Source organism: Periplaneta americana, chromosome 6, assembly GCF_040183065.1.
Source record: "Periplaneta americana isolate PAMFEO1 chromosome 6, P.americana_PAMFEO1_priV1, whole genome shotgun sequence".
Lineage (NCBI taxonomy): Eukaryota > Metazoa > Arthropoda > Insecta > Blattodea > Blattidae > Periplaneta > Periplaneta americana.
The window spans coordinates 166,119,395-166,146,652 of NC_091122.1; the positions used below are offsets into that span (position 1 = coordinate 166,119,395).

The 27,258-nt window shown below is 33.5% G+C and overlaps 1 protein-coding gene across 2 annotated transcripts in view; it reads right to left on the minus strand.

Annotated features, from left to right (window-relative positions):
- Positions 1-27,258, minus strand: part of LOC138702016 (HEAT repeat-containing protein 5B) — a 267,228-nt gene that overhangs the window by 147,482 nt on the left and 92,488 nt on the right. The window contains exon 1 of one of the 2 annotated variants that reach the window (XM_069829494.1): positions 15,585-15,610. The exons of the other annotated variant lie outside the window; for it this stretch is intronic. Within the exon in view, the coding sequence (XP_069685595.1) occupies positions 15,585-15,595 (11 nt within the window). The 5' untranslated portion in view covers positions 15,596-15,610. Of the gene's footprint in view, positions 1-15,584; positions 15,611-27,258 lie in introns of those variants that run through there. 2 annotated transcript variants of the gene reach the window in all.

The window sequence follows — 27,258 nt, forward strand, 5'->3', positions numbered from 1 at the left end:
ATGTCAGGTGAAGAATACAATGCATGCAGCTCTGCGTTGTGTAATTTTCTCCATTCTCCTGTAACTTCATCCCTCTTAGACCCAAATATTTTCCTAAGAACCTTATTCTCAAACACCCTTAATCTCTGTTCCTCTCTCAAAGTGAGAGTCCAAGCTTCACAACCATATAGACTATTTATCATACTAGGCGTGAAAAAGTATAATGGAATGGAATTTTCGAGACATTATGACCCAGCACTGCGACATTTTACGATCTATTGCGCTGACTTTCAGGTTGGGCGAATTCCCAAACCCACACCGGCTGACTACAATAAGGTTCGCTGTGTACCCAGGTTTCGATCAAGCAATCCCAGGGGCAGCCCCCATTGCGTTGCCAGAGGGAGTTCGGGGAATGCTATGAAATGACGATGAAATGGAGAAATTTAGACGGAATAATGTAATGCCTAATATGGAAAAAGGGAAAACCTCGAGAAAAACCTCAACCGCGATCTTGTCCGCCACAAGTGTCACTATGGATTTTTTAAATGGAAAATCCCAGACCTGACCGGGACTCGAATTCTGGTCGCCTGCATGATACGCTGAAGGGCTGACAACTCAGCCATGTCAGGGTATTACTTTATCATAAACTATTATTAAAATCTTGCACATTATAAAATATCGAGGCTATAGAAACATGAGATCAAATATCAGAATGACAGCTGCAAAAATCACAAAAATAATTTTAAAAAATATGCCAAAATCAGAGGTCTGCATCGGACGTTTTCGCTCGAGCGCCAAGTAGTTCATAGCATAATCCGATAGGTATTGCACATGCATGATGGGTAAAATTGTCACGAGCGATAAATCCTCAAACGGTATAAGCCGAGCGTTAGACCTTCGTTCTTGTTACAGTGATGAACTGTGTAGTAACATCATAGATGTTTATCATTTCAAAACTTTGCAGTGTTTAACTAACCTCTCCATAGTACAACTACAAAACTTGCTTTAAAACGTAATATAAATGTTGTAAGTAAATGTTCCCCCCCCCACACACACACACACACACACGAGTGATTTTGTTTTTGCCACATCTGATAGAAGTTATTGGATGTACATATAATTATCATAAACGGAGAACACAATCACGATAATGCAAGAACTGTATCAAGTTTTCTAGTAATAATAATAATAATAATAATAATAATAATAATAATAATAATAATAATAATAATAATCTCTAATAATTAGTGTATCAATCTTTGCGTCTGTAACAGTTGTGCAGCATGATTATTCGTTTCATTATATTTTCTGTGACGTTATCTCTGTACTAATATTGTTATTAATCTACTGCTATATCAATAATATTTTGTAAAACGTTTCTACATTGGCGGAACACTATGTATGGACATATCATATTATATATGTGGTAAATCAAATACTGAATAATTATTAATTAGCAATAATAACAGTATATTGAAGTTTTTCATACTATTTTATTTATAACTTCATGTTACTGTTTTAGTACGTTCCATTAAACGTTTGTCATAAACGCAGAAAATAAAGCCTTATTTTTACCGTGTTAGCAAAACATATGTGTATCTTATCTGTCGCCTTCCATACAAGATAAGACATGTCGGTGAGATGACCTTGTACTGTGCTTCTATTTATTACGAGCGTATCACGACCGATCGTATCTCATTCGAAGGTGCGACACTCGACCGAGTTCAAGCGAGCGATTTAACTCCAATGCAGCACTCTGAGCCAATTAACATTACTTAGGAGTGAGTGACAAATTTCTGACAACATAACGATGACTTAGAGCACATATTGTTTCTGGTCAAAATTGAGATATAGTAATACACTGATAGTATGAGGTTAAATCAATCTGTACCGGTATTGTATGGGGAATTATTGATGTAACAACTATATTCTGGTAAATTATTTCTATAAAATGTATGCAACAGGAAACACTTCTTTCAACGTTTCCCGAAAGTCGGAAATAATGGACAGAATATTTGTGGCTTAAGCAATCGGTAATATCACACGATAATGCAGTATTACGTAAAACACCGATTGATGTATAAGAAATATAATGCAGTAAAACGAGAATATCACGACAAAACGTAAGAAATACCTGACATTTTTACATCAACAAAAGTAATACCGGTTCATTTCCAAATTATCACTAGTTGGTAATATTGGCATGTGATCGTCTGAAGGGGAGTTTGGAAAGATCTTACTATAATAAAATAGTCCCTGGCGAATCAAATTCCTTTCACGTATAACCAACGACAATAATAATTTACAGCAGTGATGTCAAAGCAAGCGCATTTTTCTGACCTTGACGTCGCGCGCGGACAGCAAGCGCTAAGTCTGGAAAGAGGAAGGGTTGTGTATATGAATAAGCAACCTGTTGGATTAAGAAAACAGTGGTACACAAACTTCAAACGGAACGTGAAATTTTATGTCGTTATTTTTATATGGCTTCTTTCTGTTTAATATTATCTATATTGTCTGTAAAACAAAAGTACTAACACTGATTTCTTAATATTGCACTTGTGTTTTAAATCTTAATAACATAATAGAGAGTTAAAAAGGAATATTCACTTAAATTCCATAGTAGTATAATACTATTATACTGTATTAAGTGATCATTCATAAAGAAAGTGATATTCCAAAGAAAGAGATTGAGTATGGCATGATAAGTTGGAATTTATATTGATGGTATCTTTAGCCTTACAAAAGTAATCAATAAACTAATCAAAACAATATTACAGTACAAAGCAACGTTACCTGGCTACTGTATCTGTTTTAAGTGTAACTAATATTACATAACAAAACTCTTATCGCATTATGCTTTTAAGGTGATATTTGTGAGCAACTTCCTATCATCAGAATATTAAATTATTTTCTCGAAATCTGCTGAAGTTATAGAGCTGACATTTTTACAACAAATGGGCACTATCTTTTGCTTATGATGTAACAGTAGTTGCTTTGTTAATTCATTTCCTTACAAACAATTTCCATGCGAATATTTTCAAAATTTTCAATACACTAGCCTATCTTCAGTAATACGTATGTACGGTATATTAGATTTAAGAAAACATTCTGTAAGGCTACTAAATAAATAGGCCTATACCTGAAAATTTCTCATTTTTAAACGAAAAGTTGAGAAAATATTTCTTTTGAATAAAAAAAATCGAACTTCTGAAAAATGAGCATTAAAATTAAAAGTTACATTCTTATAATACACTTATACTTGTCAGGCAAATCTAAAAATTACCATGGATACAGTTTTAATAAGTTCTCTTCCCTTTATCTATTGAATCATTGCTGGCCATCCCTGAATATAGCTCGACCAAGCGGCATATACTATCTCTTTCGTCTGTCCCTTTCCTTTCCGCTGTAAAGCGCTCAGGCTCTCCTGGGCTCTAAAGCGCGCGCTTGCTCCTGTGGGCATCAATTGACATGCCTGATTTACAGTATACGAGTAAAATTAAATTTTATCCGCGAGTGGAATGTTCAGCGCCCGGAGAGAAGCCGAGAGTGATAATTTCCACGAACGCATAAAATCTGTCGGCTCTCATGTGCTATACTTGTACATTATTTTATCCATTACTGGTATTTAAATCTGATTTTAAACTATAGACCTTTCCCTTGTAATGTGTTGTTTGTGAAGGAGATATAAATGAATAAATGTAAGCGTATATATATTTTATTTTGCTAACGTGTTGGTTGTCATGGAGAGAGTGATTTAAGAACTTTTAATTCAATGCTGTGAATAAAGTCATTGTTTAGGTTGTTAAGGATGGTGAAATAAATACCAGTTTAGACACCAGTCATGGATAAAGACAACCATTTCCGACAATAATTAGAAGTGGAACCAAATACCTTACTATAACAATACCGGACAGTAGTATACTAGCAGCATTGACGTCAATGCGAAATATCGCGTACTTGACATCTAGCGCAGCGGCGTGGAATTACGTCCACAAATACAAATATTAACATAGCGGAAATCGGACTATTGTTTAAAACGTGAGGTATTAATGTGGAATAATATGCTAGACACTTAAGAAATGTTGAATAGTACCGTATTTAATTTAACATTATTTTATATCAAAGCTACATATTATGAGAAATATTGCATGCTTCATATTATTTTTCGTAATTAATTGTTGCATATGTTTTCCTTGCTTTAGTGGGACAAAATTAATTCTGACATTAAGAATGAATTTACAATAACGCTTTATATACCCATTGCTGACAACTACAAAGATAAAAATGGTAGTAATCTGATGCTTGTAATAATTACTAAGAGCATGTGGACAACAATAAAACTTAATTTGCTAAACCTTAAAATTTCTAATATATTTTAACTTCTATTCATTTATTAGGCCTAAATAAAACAAAAAACTATTTTTTATTGTTCTATCAACACAGAGACAAAGGCATTAGGACTAATAAAGAATTTTGTTGACTGACGTTTCATGAACTCTCGGAAATCGAAAGTACGATTTGGAGCAGTTTGTAATGCTGTAATTGTAGCAATTATAAACAGCACACATACACCCTGACATTTTAACACAGCACTAATTAATAAAACTATTAACTAGCCCAGCAATAATATACATTGCAGTTGATTACAGCTAGTTTCGCGAGTATCTCCACACCGGCCGCCTAGGTAGCAGCACCAGCGTCGTTCGCGCGAAAAACTACTAGCTGTCCGGTAGTATTATAGTAAGGTATTTGGTAGAACGTTGCATAAGATAAAATATCGGGTCTACACAAAACACGAGGTCAAATATTAGAATGACAGCTACAAAAAACACACAAAACAGTATATATAAACGCCAATCAACATTAATTAAAAGTGAGTGACAAGGTTCTAACAGTACAGATATCACACGATAACGCAGGATTACGTACAACATCGATTAATATAATATCCAACTGTAATAGAACTGTAATGCAGTAATACGACAATATCACGACAAAACGTGGAGTATGACATTTTTACACCAATAGAAATAAAAATACATTTCTAAACAATTACTGGTAGATATTAATACCATGTGATCGCTTGAAGGGGAGTTCGAAAGTTCTAACTACTCGTATAAGAAACAGAGGCGTACGTAAGGGGAGTTACAGGGTTTGAACCTCCCTTTGAACTTAAAAAAAATTACATTTAGTTTTGAGTATTTTTTTTCTATACTCGTTTTCCCCTTCTCTAATTTTTCACTGTCAGAGTAACAAAATCTACATCGACATAAGGCATAGTCCTCCTACCCCTCCTTCAACATACGAATATTCATTATGCCAGTGTCATTCTTCATTTGGAGAGTTGCATGTTTTATTATTGTGCTTAATTAAATTTATTTATTTCAATGTATTTTATTGTTTCCATGGATTTTCCTGTTATGTAAAGTGTCTTACCTATCTATACAAATAACTGTTAAATATATATATATATATATATATATATATATATATATATGATTATTGTGTAAATGTAATAATGACACAAGCATTTTTTGTTATACAAAATAAAACATAAGTTAAAATTAGTTAAAATTTGGAGGGCTGTGAAAAAATTACGTTTCAAAGATTTTATAAGGATATTCTTGAACATGTTATATTAGAACATAGTTTAATATTTAATAAATATACCGTAAAATAATAATATTAATAATAATAATACACAAAATTTAAAATACCGATAATGTAAATTGTAAACAATTTTAATAATAACCCCTTGACAAAATTCTGCGTACGCCACTGAATAAAACTAACACTGGACATGCCGAATTTAAATTATTTCATGTATAATGCACGATAAAGATTATTTTAGCACTTCCGATAATTAGAATATAATATCGGGAGAATATTAGAATGACTACAACGAAAATCACAAAAAAAAAAAAAAATTGTACAAATAAACGCCAATTAACAATTCTTAAAAGTGGGTGACAAGTTTCTAATAGTACAGATATCACACGATAACACATTATGACTCAAAACACCGATTAATATATCTGTAACATAACATAATGCAGTAAAACGACAATATCGACAAAATGTGAGAAATATCTGACATTTTTACACCAATTGAAGTAAATACACTTCTAAACGATTACTAGCCAGCATTAATACCATGTGATCGCTTGAAGGGGAGTTCTAAAGTTCCTACTGTAATAAAACTAGCAACGCTCACTGGCAAATTTAATTTCTCTCGCGCATAATTCATGACAAAGATTATTTTACCATATCCTATAATTTAAAACCTTACACAAGATAAAACTTGAAATCAAATATTAGAATAACCGTTACAAACATCACAAAAACACAGAAATAAACGTCAGTTAACATTTCTTAGAAGTGATTGATAAATTTCTAACAGTATAGATATCACACGATAACGCAACACCAATGAATATACCCTATAATATCTGTAATAAACTGTAATGCAGTAAGAACAATAATATCACGACAAAACGTACGAAATATCTGACATTTTTATACCAACAGACGTAAATGCATTTTTGAACAACTACTGCTCGATATTAAATCTACTTGATCGCCTGCAGGGGGCTTGGAAAGTTATTAGTATAATAAAACCGTATAGAATAACCGTTACAAGAATCACAAAAACAACAGAAATAAACGCCAGTTAACATTTCTTAGAAGTGAGTGATAAATTTCTAACAGTATAGATATCACACGATAACGTAACACCAATGAATATACCCATAATATCTGTAATAAACTGTAATGAAGTAAAAACAACAATATCACGATAAAACGTTCGAAATATCTGACATTTTTATACCAACAGACGTAAACACATTTCTAAACTACTGCTCAATATTAAATCTACTTGATCGCCTGCAGGGGGCTTGGAAAGTTATTAGTATAATAAAACGAATATTTGACACAAAATTATACGCTCACTGAAACGAATCTACACTCATATACCGCTCTCCGTCTATTGAAATAAATAGACACACGACAAAGATTATTTTACCATATCCTATAATTTAAAACTTTACGAATGATAAAATATCGGGGCTACAGAAACATGAGGTCAAATATTAGAATAAATGTTGAAAATACTACAAAAACAACAGAAATAACTCTAATTAACATTTCTTAGGAGTGAGTGACAAATTTCTAACAGTATAGATATCACACGATAATGCAACACCAATGAATATACCCATAATACCTGTAATAAACTGTAATACAGTAAGAACAACAATATCACGATAAAACGTACGAAATATCTGACATTTTTATACCAACAGACGTACATACATTTCTGAACAACTAATGCTCGATATTAAATTTATTTGATCGCCTGCAGGAGACTTCGAAAGTTATTAGTATAATAAAACTAATATTTGACACAAATATATAAATTATACGCTCACTGAAACGAATCTACACTCATATACCGCTCTCCGTCTATTGAAATAAATAGACACACGACAATTTTACCATATCCTATAATTTAAAACTTTACGCATGATAAAATATCGGGGCTACAGAAACATGAGGTCAAATATTAGAATAATTGTTACAAATATTACAAAAACAACAGAAATAAACTCCAATTAACATTTCTTAGGAGTGAGTGACAAATTTCTAACAGTATAGATATCACACGATAATGCAACACCAATGAATATACCCATAATATCTGTAATAAACTGTAATGCAGTAAGAACAATATCACGATAAAACGTACGAAATATCTGACATTTTTATACCAACTACTGCTCGATTTTAAATCTACTTGATCGCCTGTAGGGGGCTTCGAAAGTTATTAGTATAATAAAACTTATGTTTGACACAAATAAATATAAATTGTGGCAGCGAATATACGCTCACTGAATCGAATCTACACTCATACACCGCTCTTAGTCTATTCAAACAAATAACCCTTTTGGCAATACACATTTCTACCTATTTATAACAAGCAAGCACTGAACACTAAAGGCGCACTCTGCGAAAGCCCACCGCCTCTGCCACCAAGATAAACAGGGAGGCAAACCGAAGGACACTACTTTCACAGACAGAATTCTCCGGGCCACGCTACCCCAACGCATGCGCCACTCTCTGTTTCGTTCGAAGACTCGACTCCTTACCTACACCTATCCGCCTGAGCTGCTGGCACGCTCGAGATCTCATAACTCTGCCTAAGACCGATATAATCCCCATAGCTGTTTCAATTCCTGTGCTCTTGAAAGGGTGGGTATAAGCTTATCAGATCGCTGAATGCGTTGTTCCGCTGCCCCGCCTATTATATCGTCATCCCTCTTCTCTCTCACTTCATCCCGAACCGGTTATCTCTTTTCCTAACAAATTTATATGAAGCTATTCCCGGAGTTCCATATATTCAACATAATAATTATTTATACTTTTCTCCTGCTATTGTGTATTAATATCACAAGTGAGATACATTTCCACATCGATCGTCTGGCTGGAAATGGGATAATTTGAATATTTCATTGCTGCTTATACGAAGTGTAAAGAGTAAGAACCGAATTATAGTGAACACTTATAAATGAGTGCTACTTATATCAGTACACAGGGCCGAATTCATAGTGAACACTTAAAAATGAGTGCTACTTATATCAGTACACAGGGCCGAATTCATAGTGAACACTTAAAAATGAGGGATACTTATATCAGTACACAGGGCCGAATTCATAGTGAACACTTATAAATGAATGATACTCTTACATCAGTACTCAGCGTCCAATTCACAGTGAATACTTATAAATGAGGTATACTTGTATCAGTACTCAAACTCATTTCATATTGCTTCTCATTCACAAAATATAAGTGGCCGAATAAATGAGCACTCGTTCCAATAAGTTATCTAGAATGTCCACTTAAGTATTACTTATTCATATTGATTTCTGGCCAGACAAGTTGTTCTTCAGAACATACTAGCAGTAGTAGTAGTAGTAGTAGTAGTAGTAGTAGTAGTAGTAGTAGTAGTAGTAGTAGTAGTAATAGTAGTAGTAGTAGTAATAGTAGTAGAGCAGAGGCGGCAGAAGTAGTAGTAGTAGTAGTAATAGTAGTAGTAGTAGTAGTAGTAGTAGTAGTAATAGTAGTAGTAGTAGTAGTAATAGTAGTAGAGCAGAGGCGGCAGAAGTAGTAGTAGTAGTAATAGTAGTAGTAGTAGTAATAGTAGTAGTAGTAGTAGTAGTAATAGTAGTAGAGCAGAGGCGGCAGAAGTAGTAGTAGTAGTAGTAGTAATAGTAGTAGTAGTAGTAGTAGTAATAGTAGTAGAGCAGAGGCGGCAGAAGTAGTAGTAGTAGTAGTAGTAGTAATAGTAGTAGTAGTAGTAGTAGTAGTAATAGTAGTAATAGTAGTAGTAGTAGTAGTAGTAGTAGTAATAGTAGTAGTAGTAGTAGTAGTAATAGTAGTAATAGTAGTAGTAGTAGTAGTAGTAGTAGTAATAGTAGTAGTAGTAGTAGTAATAGTAGTAGAGCAGAGGCGGCAGAAGTAGTAGTAGTAGTAGTAGTAATAGTAGTAGTAGTAGTAGTAATAGTAGTAGAGCAGAGGCGGCAGAAGTAGTAGTAGTAGTAGTAATAGTAGTAGTAGTAATAGTAGTAGTAGTAGTAATAGTAGTAATAGTAGTAGTAGTAGTAGTAGTAGTAGTAGTAGTAGTAATAGTAGTAGTAGTAGTAGTAGTAGTAGTAGTAATAGTAGTAGAGCAGAGGCGGCAGAAGTAGTAGTAGTAGTAGTAGTAGTAGTAGTAGTAATGACTTCGCAGAATAAGTTGAATTTTATGCCGGACATGCTGAGCAAATAAAAACGATACATTAGGGATATGGAGAATCCCTAGACGTATGTGATGAACAGCAATTCGTAGTAATAATAGTAGTAGTGGTAGTGGTAGTGGTAGTGGCGGTGGTGGTAGAGGTAATAGCCTAATGGTAGTGATAAGGTAGTAATGATAGTGGTAGTTGTTGTGGTAATGGCGGTGGTAGTAGTAATAGTAGTAGTAGTGGTAGTAATGGTAGTGGTAGTAGTAATAGTAGTGGTGGTAGAGGTTGTAATGATAGTGGTTGTTGTGGTAGTGGTATTGGCGGTAGGTCCACACCTGTGGAGTAACGGTTAGCGCGTCTGGCCGCGAAACCAGATGGCCCAGTTTCGATTCCCGGTCTGGACAAGTTACCTGGTTGAGGTTTTTTCCGGGGTTTTCCCTCAACCCAATATGAGCAAATGCTGGGTAACTTTCAGTGCTGGATCCCGGACTCATTTCACCGACATTACCACCTTCATCTCATTCAGACGCTAAAATAATAATACAAATAATAATCTAAGATGTTGATAAAGCGTAAAATAACCTACAAAAATAAAAAAAATGGCGGTAGTAGTAGTAGTAGGCCTAGTAGTAGTGGTAATGGTAGTAATAGTAGTGGTGGTGGTAGTAGAAATAGTAGTGGTGGTGACTGTGGTAGTGGTAGTGGTGGTAGAGGTAATGGCAGTGGTAAGGTAGTAATGATAGTGGTAGTAGTAGTGGTAATGGTAGTAACGGTAGTGGTGGTAGTGGTAGTAATAGTAGTGGTGGTAGTGGTAGTGATGTTAGTTGTAGTGATAGTAAAATAGCAGTCGTGGTAATGATAGTGGTAGTAACGGTAGTGGTAGTTTATTCAACTGTATAAATTATCGAGAAGCGAAATTGAACATGAGCAAAAATGACGTGTTCCTTGGCTTGAGCACTCTGCAAAACTTAAGTATGACGATAAAGAAAAGAACAGGGAATATCCGAGATCAAATTCAAACTTAAAACTGTAGGGGTTTAACTAACACTACAAATATCATGTAGAGAGCCATAGTGACGAAATGGAAAGACACGTTGCGAGGGACCATACGACCATACTGTAGTTTGTTGACGCATATAGCTAGGCCTACAGCGGGGAATATTATTTTGTGCGAGATCGTGCGTATTTGCTTGTTTTCCGCACAGAACTAATACGCGGTAAGTGTGAAATACCACATTCAGTATTCCCAACGTAACACAGATAATTTCCCTCTTCTTACCGCTTAAGCGCGACATTCATTTTACTGCTTTAGGCTTTTAACATATTATTTTTAGAGACGTTTAACATAGTAATAATTATAAATTGGAAACTTGCCACTGCAATTTCACCTAAATTGCAATGTTAATTATTGTTTTTAAATATTTGCAAAAATTAAGTAAAGTCTACTACTCCACGAAACTTATTGCATTCCTGATACAAGTAACATTAAGGAAGCCGTGAAAAAATCAACAAGATTCCAGATGCCGATGTTATTACTGCAATATGTTATATAAATAATATTGTTAAAATATTAAAATGAAAAATAAATCATTACATAACCTTACCGTTTGTTTTAAGTTCGCATTTATAGACTGGGGGAAAAAAAAGACAAACGTAGTCTATATCACGGCCTGCTGGAGTATAGTAAACACAGAAAACATTTTAAAGCAACAATGTTGAAGACAGATATTTTTGTTTTGCAAATTTGCTGTCATTGAACAGAAACCAAGATGGAGATTTCATTGCAACTAATTAGAAATTCCTCTTTCGGGTATGTAATAAACGATCTTCGCACAAAATAATGTACGATACACGAACGGTATGTATTCTTTCAATTCTCGGAAATTAAAAAAGCTCAACTACGTTTCGCTTTTTCAAACTTTTCCTCGAACATGAAAACTTCAACATACCGCTCTTGTAACGCATATTACTATTATTTAACTGAATGCCACATCATCTGTGTTTAAATGCTAATTAAATACATAAAATTAAGAACGTGGACGTAAATTACGACCTACAATCTTCATAATGAAAGTATTTTCTGCTCATTTTCAGCTCTTGCTTTGAGAAACAAAGACCTTGTCTTCGTGTACTGAAATGACGTTCGCGACTCAAGTCTCAGAGTGCCCCTTTGTACCTTAACCTATTTCCTTACTTTGCAAAAGGACGTTATAAGAAGTTACGCAGAATACAAAGGAGTAACTCTGTCCAAATGCGCGAGTGACAAGCAAAATGTTCTGCCCTGTAGCTAATATCTGCCGATATAATTAACATCAAAGCATCGTGGCACCATGTCCTTTCTCATTACGCGGATACGAGGGCATACTCCAAGTACGCCTATAGTTTCTACTGTAGAAAGGGTAAGACGTTTCAACAAGAAAATATGATCCTATTACAAGAGTTCATAAGGTGCAGGAATATTACACTTTTCTGCACCATCCCTAGCAGCGTAACAAACACCCATTCCAAGTAATTTTAGGTACTTATTTTTAAACAGATATGGAACATCTTACGCACACACAATAATTACGTTCATCATATGATTGCCCAGTTTTTTTTTCCGTGAAAGATACGAATTTCAGTTGTTACTAAACTCTTTAAATTATACATTTTCCACGCCGTTAACCAAGATACTTATCAATTCTCAATCTTATAATTATTTTATGTCCTTCTTGAATAGAATATATCTGAAACTGTGAAATGATAAATTATTTCGTAAAAGCATCGTATTAGTTATAATCGAACTATTATGCAACTATATCATTAATTTAGAGTATTATCATTTTTAAATAATGCATTTAATCTGTAATTTTGAGCTATTTCTTGTAATATCTCTTTATTGTTACTAAACCATACAGGCTATTTAATTCGCAACTGTGAAGACATCTCTAGACTACAACTTTACTATAGCTAACTGTTTTTAAATCATGTGTTTAGGCCTAATCTGTAATTTTGAGCCATTTCTTGTAATCTCATTTTTACTATTTATTGTTACTAAACCATGTATTTAATTCGCAACTATCAAGACATCTCTAGACTACAACTTTACTAGAACTAATTGTTTTTAAATAATGTGTTTAATCTGTAATTTTGAGCCATTTCTTGTAATCTCCCTTTTTTACTATTTACTGTTAATACACCATGTATTTAATTTGCAACTGTCAAGACATCTCTAGACTACAACCTTACTATAGCCAATTGTTTTTAAATAATGTATTTAATTTATAATTTTGAGTAATTTCTTGTAATATCTCTTTATTACTATTTATTGTTACTAAACCAGGTATTTAATTCGCAACTGTCAAGACATCTCTAGACTGCAACTTTACTATAGCTAATTGTTTCTAAATAATGTATTTAATTTATAATTTTGAGTCATTTCTTGTAATATATCTTTATTACTATTTATTGTTACTAAACCATGTATTTAATTCGCAACTGTCAAGACATCTCTAGACTGCAACTTTACTATAGCTAATTGTTTCTAAATAATGTATTTAATTTATAATTTTGAGTCATTTCTTGTAATATCTCTTTATTACTATTTATTGTTACTAAACCATGTATTTAATTCGCAACTGTCAAGACATCTCTAGACTGCAACTTTACTATAGCTAATTGTTTCTAAATAATGTATTTAATTTATAATTTTGAGTCATTTCTTGTAATATCTCTTTATTACTATTTATTGTTACTAAACCATGTATTTAATTCGCAACTGTCAAGACATCTCTAGACTGCAACTTTATTATAGCTAATTGTTTCTAAATAATGTATTTAATTTATAATTTTGAGTCATTTCTTGTAATATCTCTTTATTATTATTTATTGTTACTAAACCATGTATTTAATTCGCAACTGTCAAGACATCTCTACACTACAACTTTATTATAGCTAATTGTTTTTTAATGTGTTTAATCTGTAATTTTGAGCCATTTCTTGTAATCTCCTTTTTTACTATTTATTGTTAGTAAACCATGTATTTATTTCGCAACTGTCAAGACACCTCTAAACTACAACTTTGCTATAGCTAATTGTTATAACTGTATTTAATCTGTAATTTTGAGCCATTTCTTGTAATCTCTTTTTCACTATTAATTGTTACTAATCATGTATTTAATTAGCAAACTTTCAAGACATCTCTAGACTACAACTTTACTATAGCTAATTCTTTCTAAATAATGTATTTAATTTGTAATTTTGAGTAATTTCTTGTACTATCTCCTTATTACTATTTATTGTTACTAAACCATGTATTTAATTCGCAACTGTCAAGACATCTCTAGACTACAACTTTACTATAGCTAATTGCTTTGAATAATGTATTTAATCTACAATTTTGAGCCATTTCTTGTAATCTCTTTTTTACTGTTTATTGTTACTAAACCAAATATTTAATTCGCAACTGTCACGACATGTCTAGACTACAACTTTACTATAGCTAATTCTTTCTAAATAATGTATTTAATTTGTAATTTTGAGTAATTTCTTGTACTATCTCCTTATTACTATTTATTGTTACTAAACCATGTATTTAATTCGCAACTGTCAAGACATCTCTAGACTACAACTTTACTATAGCTAATTGCTTTGAATAATGTATTTAATCTACAATTTTGAGCCATTTCTTGTAATCTCTTTTTTACTGTTTATTGTTACTAAACCAAATATTTAATTCGCAACTGTCACGACATGTCTAGACTACAACTTTACTATAGCTAATTGTTTCTAAATAATGTATTTAATCTGTATCTGTGGTCAATTTATTGTTATTATTACCTCTTTACTGTTGATTATTGCCCTTAAATCATGTGTTTAATTTGTAATTTTCAATTCATTTCTTCTATTAATCCTTTACTTATCTATTATTGTTTCTAAATCTTTTGTATTACCTCTTTGCTATTCTATATTGCCTCTAAATAATTTCATTAGTCGTTAGTTGCAATTACTTGTGTTATATCTTCCTTATTGTACGTTATTCATGAACGATGCATGTAATTTGTAACCGTAAATCATCACTTGTAATATCCCTTCACTATTCTTTATTGTTGCTGAATTATATATTAATTTGAAAGTGAAAGTCAGATACCACTGATTATCATTTTTAAAGTCACGTATTTAATTTGAAACGGTGAGATATTTCTTGTTTTATCTCTTTCGCATTGTTTATTGTTCCTGAAACATTTAATTCTATTTTAACTGGAGTCATTCCTTTACTATTGTTTACATGCTTCTATATAATCCGTGCAACTATAGCCATTGTTCTGTATTACATCTTTACTAATGATTGTTGGTTACAAAACATGTAACTAACTTATCAATTATAATCCTAATATACCTCACAGTAAAATACGGTTTTAAACTTTGGATAATAAAGAAGAAGAATCGAATCGGTCCGTCTGGTCAATGTGCGTGTCTACGCTGCCACGAATCCACCATGACGGAAATTTTGATACAGGTTTACTAAAATACACACATTATGTCAATAATTGAAGCGTCGCGTCTGCTGGAACAACGTTATAAGTTACATTTGGTAACATTTACAGGAGCTACAAAAATGTGTACGCGTACAACGTTGTTCTTATGAGGGTAGCAAACTTTTGAGTGGACAAATTTCATGTACTGCATTGATGGGAAGTTGCAAGCCAAGGAGTATAGCAAAGTAACATGACATACAACATTATTACACGGAAACACTCCGAATGAAAATTTTGTAACTTACAACGTTGTTCCAGCCGACGCTTCAATTAAAAGAGTAATAAAACTTAATGTTATTTCACTTACTCTGCGTCCATTTTCCAGCGGATTTCTTGGACATCTAAGCACAAGAACTACAAGAGGCAGAGTTTACGATTGATATTAAGAAGTGACAGGATTTGCTTAGGAAAGGAAATGACGTTTTCCCCTAATATAGGAAATGACAACTTGAATCTTGTTGTGAAAATATATATTTGTGCGCTTCGACTCGGCCGCAGGACATAAGAACTATGAGTAATATCCTGTCACACAGTGGCGGCTTGTGCTACTTTAGAAACGGAAGACACTCCCACGTGTAAGATAATGACAGTTCCTTATTTAACGTTTCAATTGTAGTGTAGATGCTATTACGAGACGATAACATTGCGATTGTGAAGAGATCAAACGAGAACTGCACGAAAAATTGAAGAATTCAAAGAAACCTGTCTCGAAGCCGCTTTATACGTCACAAATCTCGGAAGATCTGCTGGCGCCCTTGAAGCAGGTAGCGTTAATACTCCTTGCACAGAATGCCAACATCGATCAACAGCAATATGAAAGAGACTTGACGAAGTAACGGAAAACATCTTTAAGAGAGAATGTCAAGTGAAAAGTGAAATAATGAAGATAAAAACCAAGTAAATGAACATTTATTATGTTTTTATTGTTTCATTGGGGTTTCTCCAAAATTTTACTATCGTTATAATGATGGATAAAACATACTGAAAATATAGGATATACGCCTGGACCAATCAAATTTGTAGCTGCAATACCGTTTAACATTGTATCGGTTTTCGTTGTAAGAAGGTTCGACTGCATAGGAAAAAAGCATAAGACCAATAGGCAAATAAAACTATTTGTTGGGGTGATCTTAATTTTTTTTTGTTAATAACTAGAGCTCGGGAGATGATGACGACGATGATGATGTTGATGATATATATATATATATATATATATATATATATATCGTTGGTGTTCGTGCAAAATGTCGCATGTTAAAATTACCAATTTTTCAGAAAAGGGAAAAAAACTGAATATTTTGGTTGGTTTCACATAAATTACTTTGAAACTTAAAATATTATCAACAGTAATCTCACTAGACGTTTTGATTTATCTAGAGAAAATCAAAACTCGAGTGGGATTTAATTGACTATTACACGATTAGAAGAAAGTATATAACGATTAGAAGTAACGAAGTACTCCAATACAATAAAATATTAATTGACTTACGAAAATACAACTGTCTTCAAATGTATTATTGTACCATCTCAACATTACAAATATTACGCTAGATGCATGCTAGATGACAGTAGTGTCTTTATACAGACACTGTAATGATTACTATTCAATAAATCTTAATATTAAACAATCTCTGATACGTGACTATCCATAATATTATATAGCAGAATTCTTTTTATCCTCTCAGAGCAGAAGCTGTAACATAACCTAACTAATATACACAAGTGTTAGAAAAGTTTTAATTAACGACGATGACATAAAAAATAAACATGAATAATTTTAAAAGGAATAATTATTGAATGTACAATTTTCAAATTTGAATGTGGTTGGTGGTTCAATTGATGTTATATTGGACGTGTGCGTAATAGAAGTGGAACTCGTTGATTTAGGCCTACATGGTGTATTAAACTTATTCAGAATTTCCGAATGAATGATTTTAAAAGGAATAATTATTGAATGTACAATTTTCAAATTTGAATGTGGTTGGTGGTTCAATTGATGTTATATTGGACGTGTGCGTAATAGAAGTGGAACTCGTTGATTTAGGCCTACATGGTGTATTCAACTTATTCAGGATTTCCGAATGGTGCTCTTCATTTATTTGTAAATCGGATTTCAGAAGATGCATAGGTATGATCAGTGATTTTTATTAATTCTTGTTCTTGAATGTCAATGCGAGTCATATTTGAAACTGCTGTGCATCGACTGGAGTGGTTTGTAATTTTATATATATTTTTGACGTCCAGACCAGCGCAGTTTCAAATGTTGGCAAACAAAGAAACAAATGCTAGGGACGCGATAAAATTAAACAAATGCTAGGGACGCGATAAAATTGTGCGATAAGCAGCCATGATTGGTTGAAATACGCCCTTTCGTACCGTTTTATTGGTCAAAAGTAGTATGACGTAGTAAGAGTGTAATAGTCATAAAAACACATCTTGTGATATTTTGCAATTATATGTGAGCACCAAAATAATGTCATCACAATGCAGCAAGCAATATAAACGCGTTTCACTTTAAGATGAACTAATATAGTCTACTTTTATTTTGCATCTTTTTTGCATTTTTCGATCTTTTATTACCTACTGGTCATTCTTTAGGAAATGTTCAGTAGATTTACTGGCATGTAGGCTAAAAGAACTCCAGCGGGACAGAATTCCGGCATGCCGGCGACGCTGATATAATCTCTGCAGTTGCGAGCGTCGTTAAATAAACCATAATTTAATTTAATTTGTTCTAATTTTTTTGCATTTTTTGATTTTCTGCTTTTGAACGGACTTTTTCTTACGGTGTAGTCGTAATATATATTTGAGAACCTACTACAGATTGCTTACGTAATTTCATTGCATCATATAGGAATTTTCCTTATGGCTGCATCAGCCTTGATTCTTGATCACGTGTGTTACATGCTTCTCCCAATTCAACGCAACAGAACAAATACTGCAGCCGCAGTGCCCACAGTCAGCATATCGTTTCTCACAAATGAAGACGTAAAAATGCCGAAAGTAAGGCAACCGGCGATCCTCCAAACCCGAGACCCTACGAATGGCAATGGCTCTTTTCTGCAATTCTGAATAAGAGTAATATCTAGAAATTTCATCAAAGATCGAAGTGTGACAAACAAAATTTGCCACCGATAATTGTAAATAATACTATTATTCCATACAGTTCGACTGTGAAGAACCTTGGTATTTATATGGATTGTCACCTGGAATGGAATGAACAAGTGACTCACACTTCCAAAAAAATATTTTCTATTATTCACTCATTAAAGCGACTGAAGCACTTTCTTCCCGATAAATTAAAATTAATCCTTGTGCAAACACTCGTGATGCCACACTTTGACTACTGCGATGTTATATTAAGTAACCTCAATGCAAATTTGAGCAGCAGGCTATAACGTGTGCATAATGCGTGTGTCCGTTATATTTGTAATATTCGTAAGTATGATCATGTTTCCCCGTCTTTCCAAACTCTGTCTTGGCTAAGGCTAAGCGATCGACGAGCCCTGCATTCTCTTGTTCTCTTATTTCAAATTCTGCGCACCGCTACCCCAATCTATTTGGCTTCTCGTTTTCAAAATTTATCCGCATATCATCAGCTAAGTACAAGATCTCATTATAACAATTTACTCATTATACCCTACCACAAGACATCTTTATATTCTTCATCTTATACAGTTTCAGTTGCTAGAAATTGGAACTCGCTTCCGAGTGATGTAAGGGGTTGTTGGACAATAACTTCATTTAGGTCAAAATTACATAAATTCTTACTTAACAGATTAATTGCTGATTAATATTTGTTACTTATAATGAAACTAACATCTGTCCATTCTTATTATTATCATTAATTTCTCTAAATAGATTTACAAAACCTCTAATAGCAATTACATTAATATTTTCATTATAAAAATATATTTTAGATTTATATATATATTTTTTTCTCCCTTTAACATAGTTCTAGTCAGCTTATATTAAATTAATTTTCATCATTTTGCTATCTCAAATATTAAATGAATTATAATTGAATTAAATTAGCTCATAAATTAAGTTACTACTTTACCTTATAGGTTTATCTAAATTTAAATAAATACATATGTAGTCTACTAGTCGTTAAAATTGAAGAATTTTGCTGGAGAACCTTTTAAGTGTAGTGTAAATATTTGTAATTTAAATATGTATTGTATTGATTAAGGCTGGTCGAGTGGAAGAGAAGGCCTTATGGCCTTAACTCTGCCAGCTAAAATAAAACATTATTATTATTATTATTACAGTAAAATTTTGGAAATATTCAACATTTTTTTTCCTTCATTACTGCATCTTGTACAATAATAAAAATTAGTGTGTGTAAAACATTGTCCTTCTGTTATATGAAAAAAATATTTTTACGACTTAAAAGAAATTTTTTTTTTTTTTTTTTTTTTTTTTTGCAAAATTCAGTTCACTGTGCAGTGATGAAACGTTTCCCACATAACTCAAAAACTATCCAACATTCCGTGAAGAAAATTTTTGTGTGTATTTATGCATGTCATATCTACAATATTATGCACAATAACTTCTCTACCTTCGATAGATTGTCTGATAAAAAATAAATTCATTTAAAAAATGGTCAAATATCAGTATTTTCTTCTAACACAAAATAAAAAAAATATTGTTTATTAAGGAATGTAGTTAAAAGAGCATGATATTATAAACATACGTTTCAACAATAAAATAAAAGAGAGAGAACATGAAAAAGTTAACAAGTTTATAAGTTATGAGGGAAACGCTTCATCACTGCACAGTAAACTGCCATTATTTTGAATTTTGAAAATATATATATATATATATATATATATATATATATATATATATATATATATATATATATATAAAATTGAAGGGCTTAGTGGAAAAAGGGGGTATCCCTCAAAAGTATGTTTTTGAGATATTTAGCATTTTGTTAGATTCTCTGTAACTTAAGGAAAATAATAAGAATCTCAAAGTCTTTTGGGTAATGTGTTAGATAGGTATTGCACTAACTTTCTGCAAATGTAGAGCATAATATCTTGATTACTTTTATTATTATAGGAAAATTTCACTTATGATATACTACTTTTTACAACAAAGAAAGAAACAAACTTTGAAAGACATTAATCAAAAGACACTTAAATAAGATTCATTTGTTTGTTTGTTGAGTCAACTGTCTAAAGATAGGTCTGAACCTCATAAGTGATACCAACAAGGCACCACTTATGAGGCAACTAGACCAGGAGGTAATGGATTATGATCATTGTTCTCTACTTCACATCCATTATCTGATTTCAAATTTAAATAAAAGTTGTGATGAATTGGAGGTATGAACTTTAATATGGACGATATGTCAGGACGCTACGCAACTTTGATGGGCATTCCATTGGGATGCTTTGGTTCCATAACTGTGCCTGCTATACAGGGTGTTAAAAATATCCAATATTTTAGGAGGCGCTAGTATGCATCAAAATAAGTAAATAATGTCTAATAAATATGGGTCCTACAACACATAGCCTACTTTCAGAGATCTGAACACTTCTTCATAGGAGGTGCTTAATCTGACATCCATTCATGGCAATGCATTCCTCTGCCCTTTGGCGTAAGGAATCACGCACTCTTGAAATTGACCTGGTTCCTTCATGTGTCCCCATAACCAAAAGTCTAGGGGATTTAGGTTTGGGGAACGAGCAGGCCAAAGTGTGCGGCTTCCCCGACCATTGCAGTGGTCCTGAAATGTCAACGTCAGGTGTTCACGCACGTTGCGGAAAAAATGTGTTGGTGCGCCATCGTGTATGAACCACATATGTAGTCCTACTGACATGACACATTCTCCAGCAAGGCTGGCAATACGTTAAGAAGAAAGTCCTAAAAGTCTCTGTGGTAGCACGTATGGCCCTATTAATCTTTCACCAAGAACGCCTGCCCATACGTTGATTGAGAATCGGTGCTGATGCCTCGTTTCTTCAACTGCATGGGGATTTTGATCAGCCCACACATGCTGATTACAAAAATGCACAACAGCATCTCTGCTGAACCCCGCTCATATCCGCAACCAGACTTTTGTTTTCAGTATTCCTTGCGACATATCATTATTCCGTGCCAAAGGTGTCAACTACGGTATGATTTTGTGGTAGTCTGCTGTATTGTAGGACAGAGAAATGCATTGCCATGAATGGACGTCACATTGAGCACCTCTTATGAACAAGTGTTCAGATCTCAGAAAGTATGTGTCGTAGGACCCATGTTTAGACATTATTTTCTTATTTTGATGCATACTATCACCTCCTAAAATATTAGATACTTTTTAACACCCTGTATTTGGTGGCTTTTCTTTCCCTGTTGTATGTTAGTGAACACTTTAGCAGACATTACTTTGTCTGTGCGTGTAATATATTCTTGTCCATTGTTTCGTGCCTTCTTTCTGCAGTTGTCTTTCCATTTTATGGATTTCTTTTCCTCTTTTTGCTATTATTTGTCTTATTTTCACTATTTCGTCACTTACAAAAACATTAGTACGGTCAACATCCGCCATGCTGCTTGGAAACTTATTGTATCAAAGCAGTTCTCCCATTGGTCAGTTAGGTAAACAGCTTGCCATTCAGAACCAAGGTTTCAAAGAACTGAGGGATACCTCCTTATTCCATTCAGAATACTGATACAACTTACAAAGCCCTTTCATATGTTCATATTTATTTTAAAATGGGGCTATCCCTTACTTAAATAGCACATTAAACTAACAGTAGATGGACTCAGCTTTCATAATATGGATTTAGTTCATTTTTTAACAAAATGTGGGATACCCCCTTATTCCACTAACCCCTTCAATTGTTTATATCGTAAAAATGTTTTTTTTTTAATATAGCAGAAGGACAGTGTTTACACATACCAATTTTCATTACTGCACAAGATACAGCAATGGTGGGAAAAAATGTTGAATATTTCCAAAAATTTTACTGCTGTAAGCTGTACCTAATCCCTTAATAACTCTACTCTGTCCAGTGAAAGAATAATAGTACATTATGCAACGAGCCTATAATGGTAGTAATTAAGACGCGAGTATGTTTATGAAACGAGCGCAAGCGAGTTTCATAATTTTCATTCGAGCGTCTTAATTACCATTATAGGCAAGTTTCATACGACTTTTTATGCTCGACCATATTTCTAACTTGAAATTATTCATAAGTATTCATGTTATCCTTATCTGACTGGGGAGCGGAATTGACCTTGTGCAATATCTCGTAAATTGTAAGATGTGTGCAAACGCGAAAGTTTTGATTTTTTCCGAGAAACAAATGTCACTGACCTTGATATAATCTAGAGAGTAAAATAAACATTAATCTTGATATAACCTTGAAATTGATTTAGACATTGAAAAACGAATGACAAATTGAATTTATTTGAATATTATTTACAATTAATGCTAATTATTATAGTAACAGAACATAACCTTCTGCAACAGTATTGGATTTCCAGCCTCCGTGACGTTTCGCTAGTTGTCTTTCGATTGCATATCAGAGAATAATCGATACTTGCGCTTTCATATTGCTACAATGGTGTTTTCTGATTGGTGGAACACCTGAACTTTAATGAATAGGTGTACTTTAATGAGGTCCATTAAAGGGCTGCTACCAGGTATATAATTACTACATTTCGGCATGGTCGAGTATAATAGTACATTATGCAACGAGCCTATAATGAAGGTAATTAAGAAGCGAGTATGGATATTTATGAAACTCGCTTGCGCTCGTTTCATAATTTTCATACGAGCTTCTTAATTACCATTATAGGCGAGTTTCATACGACTTTTTATGCTCGACCATATTTCTAACTTGATATTATTAATTTTCTTTGTATCTGACCTTGGCCAATGTCCCGTATGTTGTGAGATGTGCGCAGACGCGAAAGTATTGATTTTTTCCGAGGAACAGATGTTCACATTGACATTGCTAGGCCATAAGAACCTACAGATATAACATTGAAATTAAATTAGACATTGAAAAACGAGATGACAAATTGAATTTATTTGAATATTATTTACAATTAACGCTAATTATTACAGTAACAGAACATAACCTTCTGCGACAGTATTGGATTTCCAGCCTCCGTGACTTCGCTAATTCTCTTTCGAGTGCATATCCGAGAATAATCGATACTTGCGGTTTTATAACGGTAGAAAGCTGACCTGTCATTGGCTGAACAGTTGTAACCTGAGTCGTCATTGGCTGAAAGACCTGAGTACGTGTACTTTAATGACATACATTAAAGGTCTGCTACCAGGTGTATAATTACTACATTTCGGCATGGTCGAGCATAAAGTTATGTAAACAACAGAACTTCAGTTGGCTTGTTCACATGGCAACAAACAGAAGAGCCACTGTCAATTGACAGATCTCAAGACCATGTGCACGTGTTTACATCACTTCATTCTTTCGTTGGACAGACTTTAGTTCAAAATATGTCTTCAGCTTTCAGCTTTAAATGAAGCGGCGAGAGGGAGGAAGAGAAAGAGAGAGATAGAGAGGTAGGGAGAGAGAGAGAGAGAGAAGACAACTGAAAGGAGTTTCGTAAGCCATACTGCACTAATGAAGATCCCAATAATACAGACATTTTCATGCCACACAAGTGACGAGTTTTGCATTCCCTTGCTCCAAACAGTGAAGCAAGTTCTCCAACAGTCAAAATATGGGCTGGAAAAGCAATATAACGAACGGAGAGAGAGTGGCACTCAAACCGGAGCTGTTCGGCTTGAAGATGAATGGATAATCACATGAACGATGTTCCTCCTGTCTTCGCAAGTTACAGGAACAAGCGCATAATTTCGTTTCTGACAAGGATAAATAGGAACAAACGCTAACAAACCGGAAGCAATTATCTTCTTTATTTAACAAGCCTTCATCGACTTGAGTAGTTATTTTTCGTAATATGTACTAGGCTGCAGTTGATGATTAGTAGCATGTTCGTCTATAATCTGAGACTACGCTTGGGCGTGGGTTCGATTCCAGCTTAAGCTGGTTATAAGGTTGGATTTTTTAAAGGTTTTCCGTAACTGCAACGCGAATGCCAGGTAACCCCACAGCGAAAACTTGGGTTCATCTCGCCAAATACGACTTCACTGTCACAGATTCAATCGATGCTAGATAATCTCGTAGTTGGTACAACGTCGTTAAATAATCGATTAAAAAAGTGACAAAAATGTGACAGAGATTATTAGGATTCCTGTAATTGCGTGAAACGTTTATGTTCTGTGTGGATGTTATTATGATATTTCGATTTTTAAAGAATCGGTTCTTATTATTTATAAGAATTGTGAAGATCATGAGAATAAAATGAATTTAATACAGTTTAAGTGCTATATTATTCATGATTACTTTTCCTTCATATCTTTATTGAATATAAAAGGTGAACCGTAGGCAATGCAATTAATTTCAAGGGTTATTATTAGGGCTAGGATTTTGATGAAATTGCATCTTTTTTCTAGTAAGCCAGAAACATAGCTGCTTTAGTATTTATATGTTATGTGACGAACTGAGTGTTTTAAGACATATTTGTTAGGGCATTTTTTTTTTTTGCATTTTTTGCCTGTTTCAAGTCATAAGAGCATCTTTTGTTTTATTAGGTCATTTTTTGGGCATTTTCGTTTAATTTTGGCCGTAAATCCCATTATTAATGAGAAATAATGTTTATTTCCTTTGATATTTTCTTCACATATTTTGTCCATTAATACCCATTATTTTGTATAATATTTTAATCGTTTTTATACACAAATATTGCCATTTTAACGTAGTACACCCCATGTAATGACCAAACCAACCACCCCTTGAGTATAAAGTCCTCTACAGCCTACCTGATAATTCCGAATAAGAGTGGCCTTGTGGTAGACTACATGGAAACTAAAAGTAAAGTAAATCCTTGGCGCTACAACTCATGAAGGGCCAAGCCCGACCAGCTGACTGCTGACCTCACGTCCATATGTCAAAGCAGAGGTGAACGATCATACATGGAAACTACACCAGGTAAAATAATCAATTAAAGTGTAGAGGAGAAGGTGGAAATATGGGCTACCATTTTATTTTCCTCGTAATAATGGAAAATGGTGTGGCATATTGCTTGGAAATCTTTATTGACATACAGAGTAATTATTCATATACAATTTTTCCAGTCTTAAAGGTCAATAGTTGCAATAGATATTTGCATATAATTACTTTTTGAAAGAAAGACGAACTGGTCCTCTACAGGTAGTAGGGTCTAAATATGGGCTACCACAAAAATTTGAAAATAAAATTGGAAAAAACAAAGAAACATACGTAGGAAATATGGCAATATTCTATAACAAATAACGATAGTGAAAATACGGGACGTGTTAATGTGTTGGTAATATGGGCTACCCATCCAATATTTGACACATAGCGGTAGCCCATATTAGCAGCATCGACTCATGAAGGTTTCTAAGATTATGTATGGCAATTGTTGTCCTAAATAAATATTACTCTTATGCCATGTGATAGAGCTATTCTTCGTCGGTGTAACACATCAAGCGTGATTTATAAATATGAAATATATTTCTTTCAATAAAATTGAACCTATATACCTGCAAAAACTTTGAAATTGATGAAAAACATAAAGGACACACGACATCCACACCACAAAGACAACAGGTTTGTCTCTTTGTGCACGCAAACTGATGGACACGAGATGTACTTTTAGAGCTTTTTCACTAGGTAACAACACCATATATAGTAAAAAACGAGGTAGCCCATATTACCATCCTAGCCCATATTTCCACCTTCTCCTCTACTACTTAGAAAAAATTATGTAAAATTTAATTTAATTGCTAGTCTAAATATTAAGTAGCTAGTACAAAACCTCTTTTCCTACTAAGCCAATTATGTAAGATCAATTTTTAGGGCATTTTAAGGGCCTTTTTGAAAGATTTTTAGGTCATAAATGCATTGTTTTTAGGACATTTTTTCATGATTTATAGGTCATCAAAATCCTAGCCCTAGTTATTATTCTTTGAGATATTTCAAATAAAAAAAGTCTATTTCCTTCATTGAATGTAAAGGATGAACCGTAAATAATGCCATTATTTATTTATTTTTATTGCTAGTAAGTTTGAAATGAATACAAATTAATAAATACAAAGAAAGATAAACTAGCCCACTCCTGAATGAGTAAGACTCGTGCTTAGGAGGGGATCCCAATACAGACAAAAATAAAATTAAAATTGAGAGTGAATACAGATTAAATAGTGTTTAATATGTTTAAACCCAAACTATAAATCCAATACAAATTTTTATTTATTTTTTTTTTATTAATTTGGAGAGGATTCGTGGTTGAAATATTATTGGAATAAAATTTGTTTAATAATCTGAGACCTTGACTCATGCTAATTTCAAGGGTTACTATCCTTTGAGATGGGGTAAAGGTGACAATTTATTTTACTAGGTTATTTTACGGCGCTTTATCAACAGCTTAGGTTATTTAGCGTCTGAATGAGATGAAGGTGATAATGCCGGTGAAATGAGTCCGGGGTCCAGCACCGAAAGTTACCCAGCATTTGCTCATATTGGGTTGAGGGAAAACCCCGGAAAAAACCTCAACCAGGTAACTTGCCCCAACCGGGAATCGAACCCAGGCCACCTGGTTTCGCGGTCAGACGTGCTAGCCGTTACTCCACAGGCGTGGACTAAAGGTTATAAGATTGTGATACTAATAATATTATGATAGTTCCTTTTGAGAATTTTTTTACAATCTTACTGAGCGAGAGAAGAACCGGTTTTGTGCAGAAACTTGTCCACGAACATTCCCTTAATACGTTGACGCAAAAAAACCGATCTTCCTCTCGCTCAGTAAAATTGTAAAAATTCTAAAAAAGAACTATCATAATATTAATAGTATCACAATATTACCAACCTTCACCCTATTTAAAACAAAAAAGTTTAATACAATTTTGCTCGTTTTTGCTTCCTTAT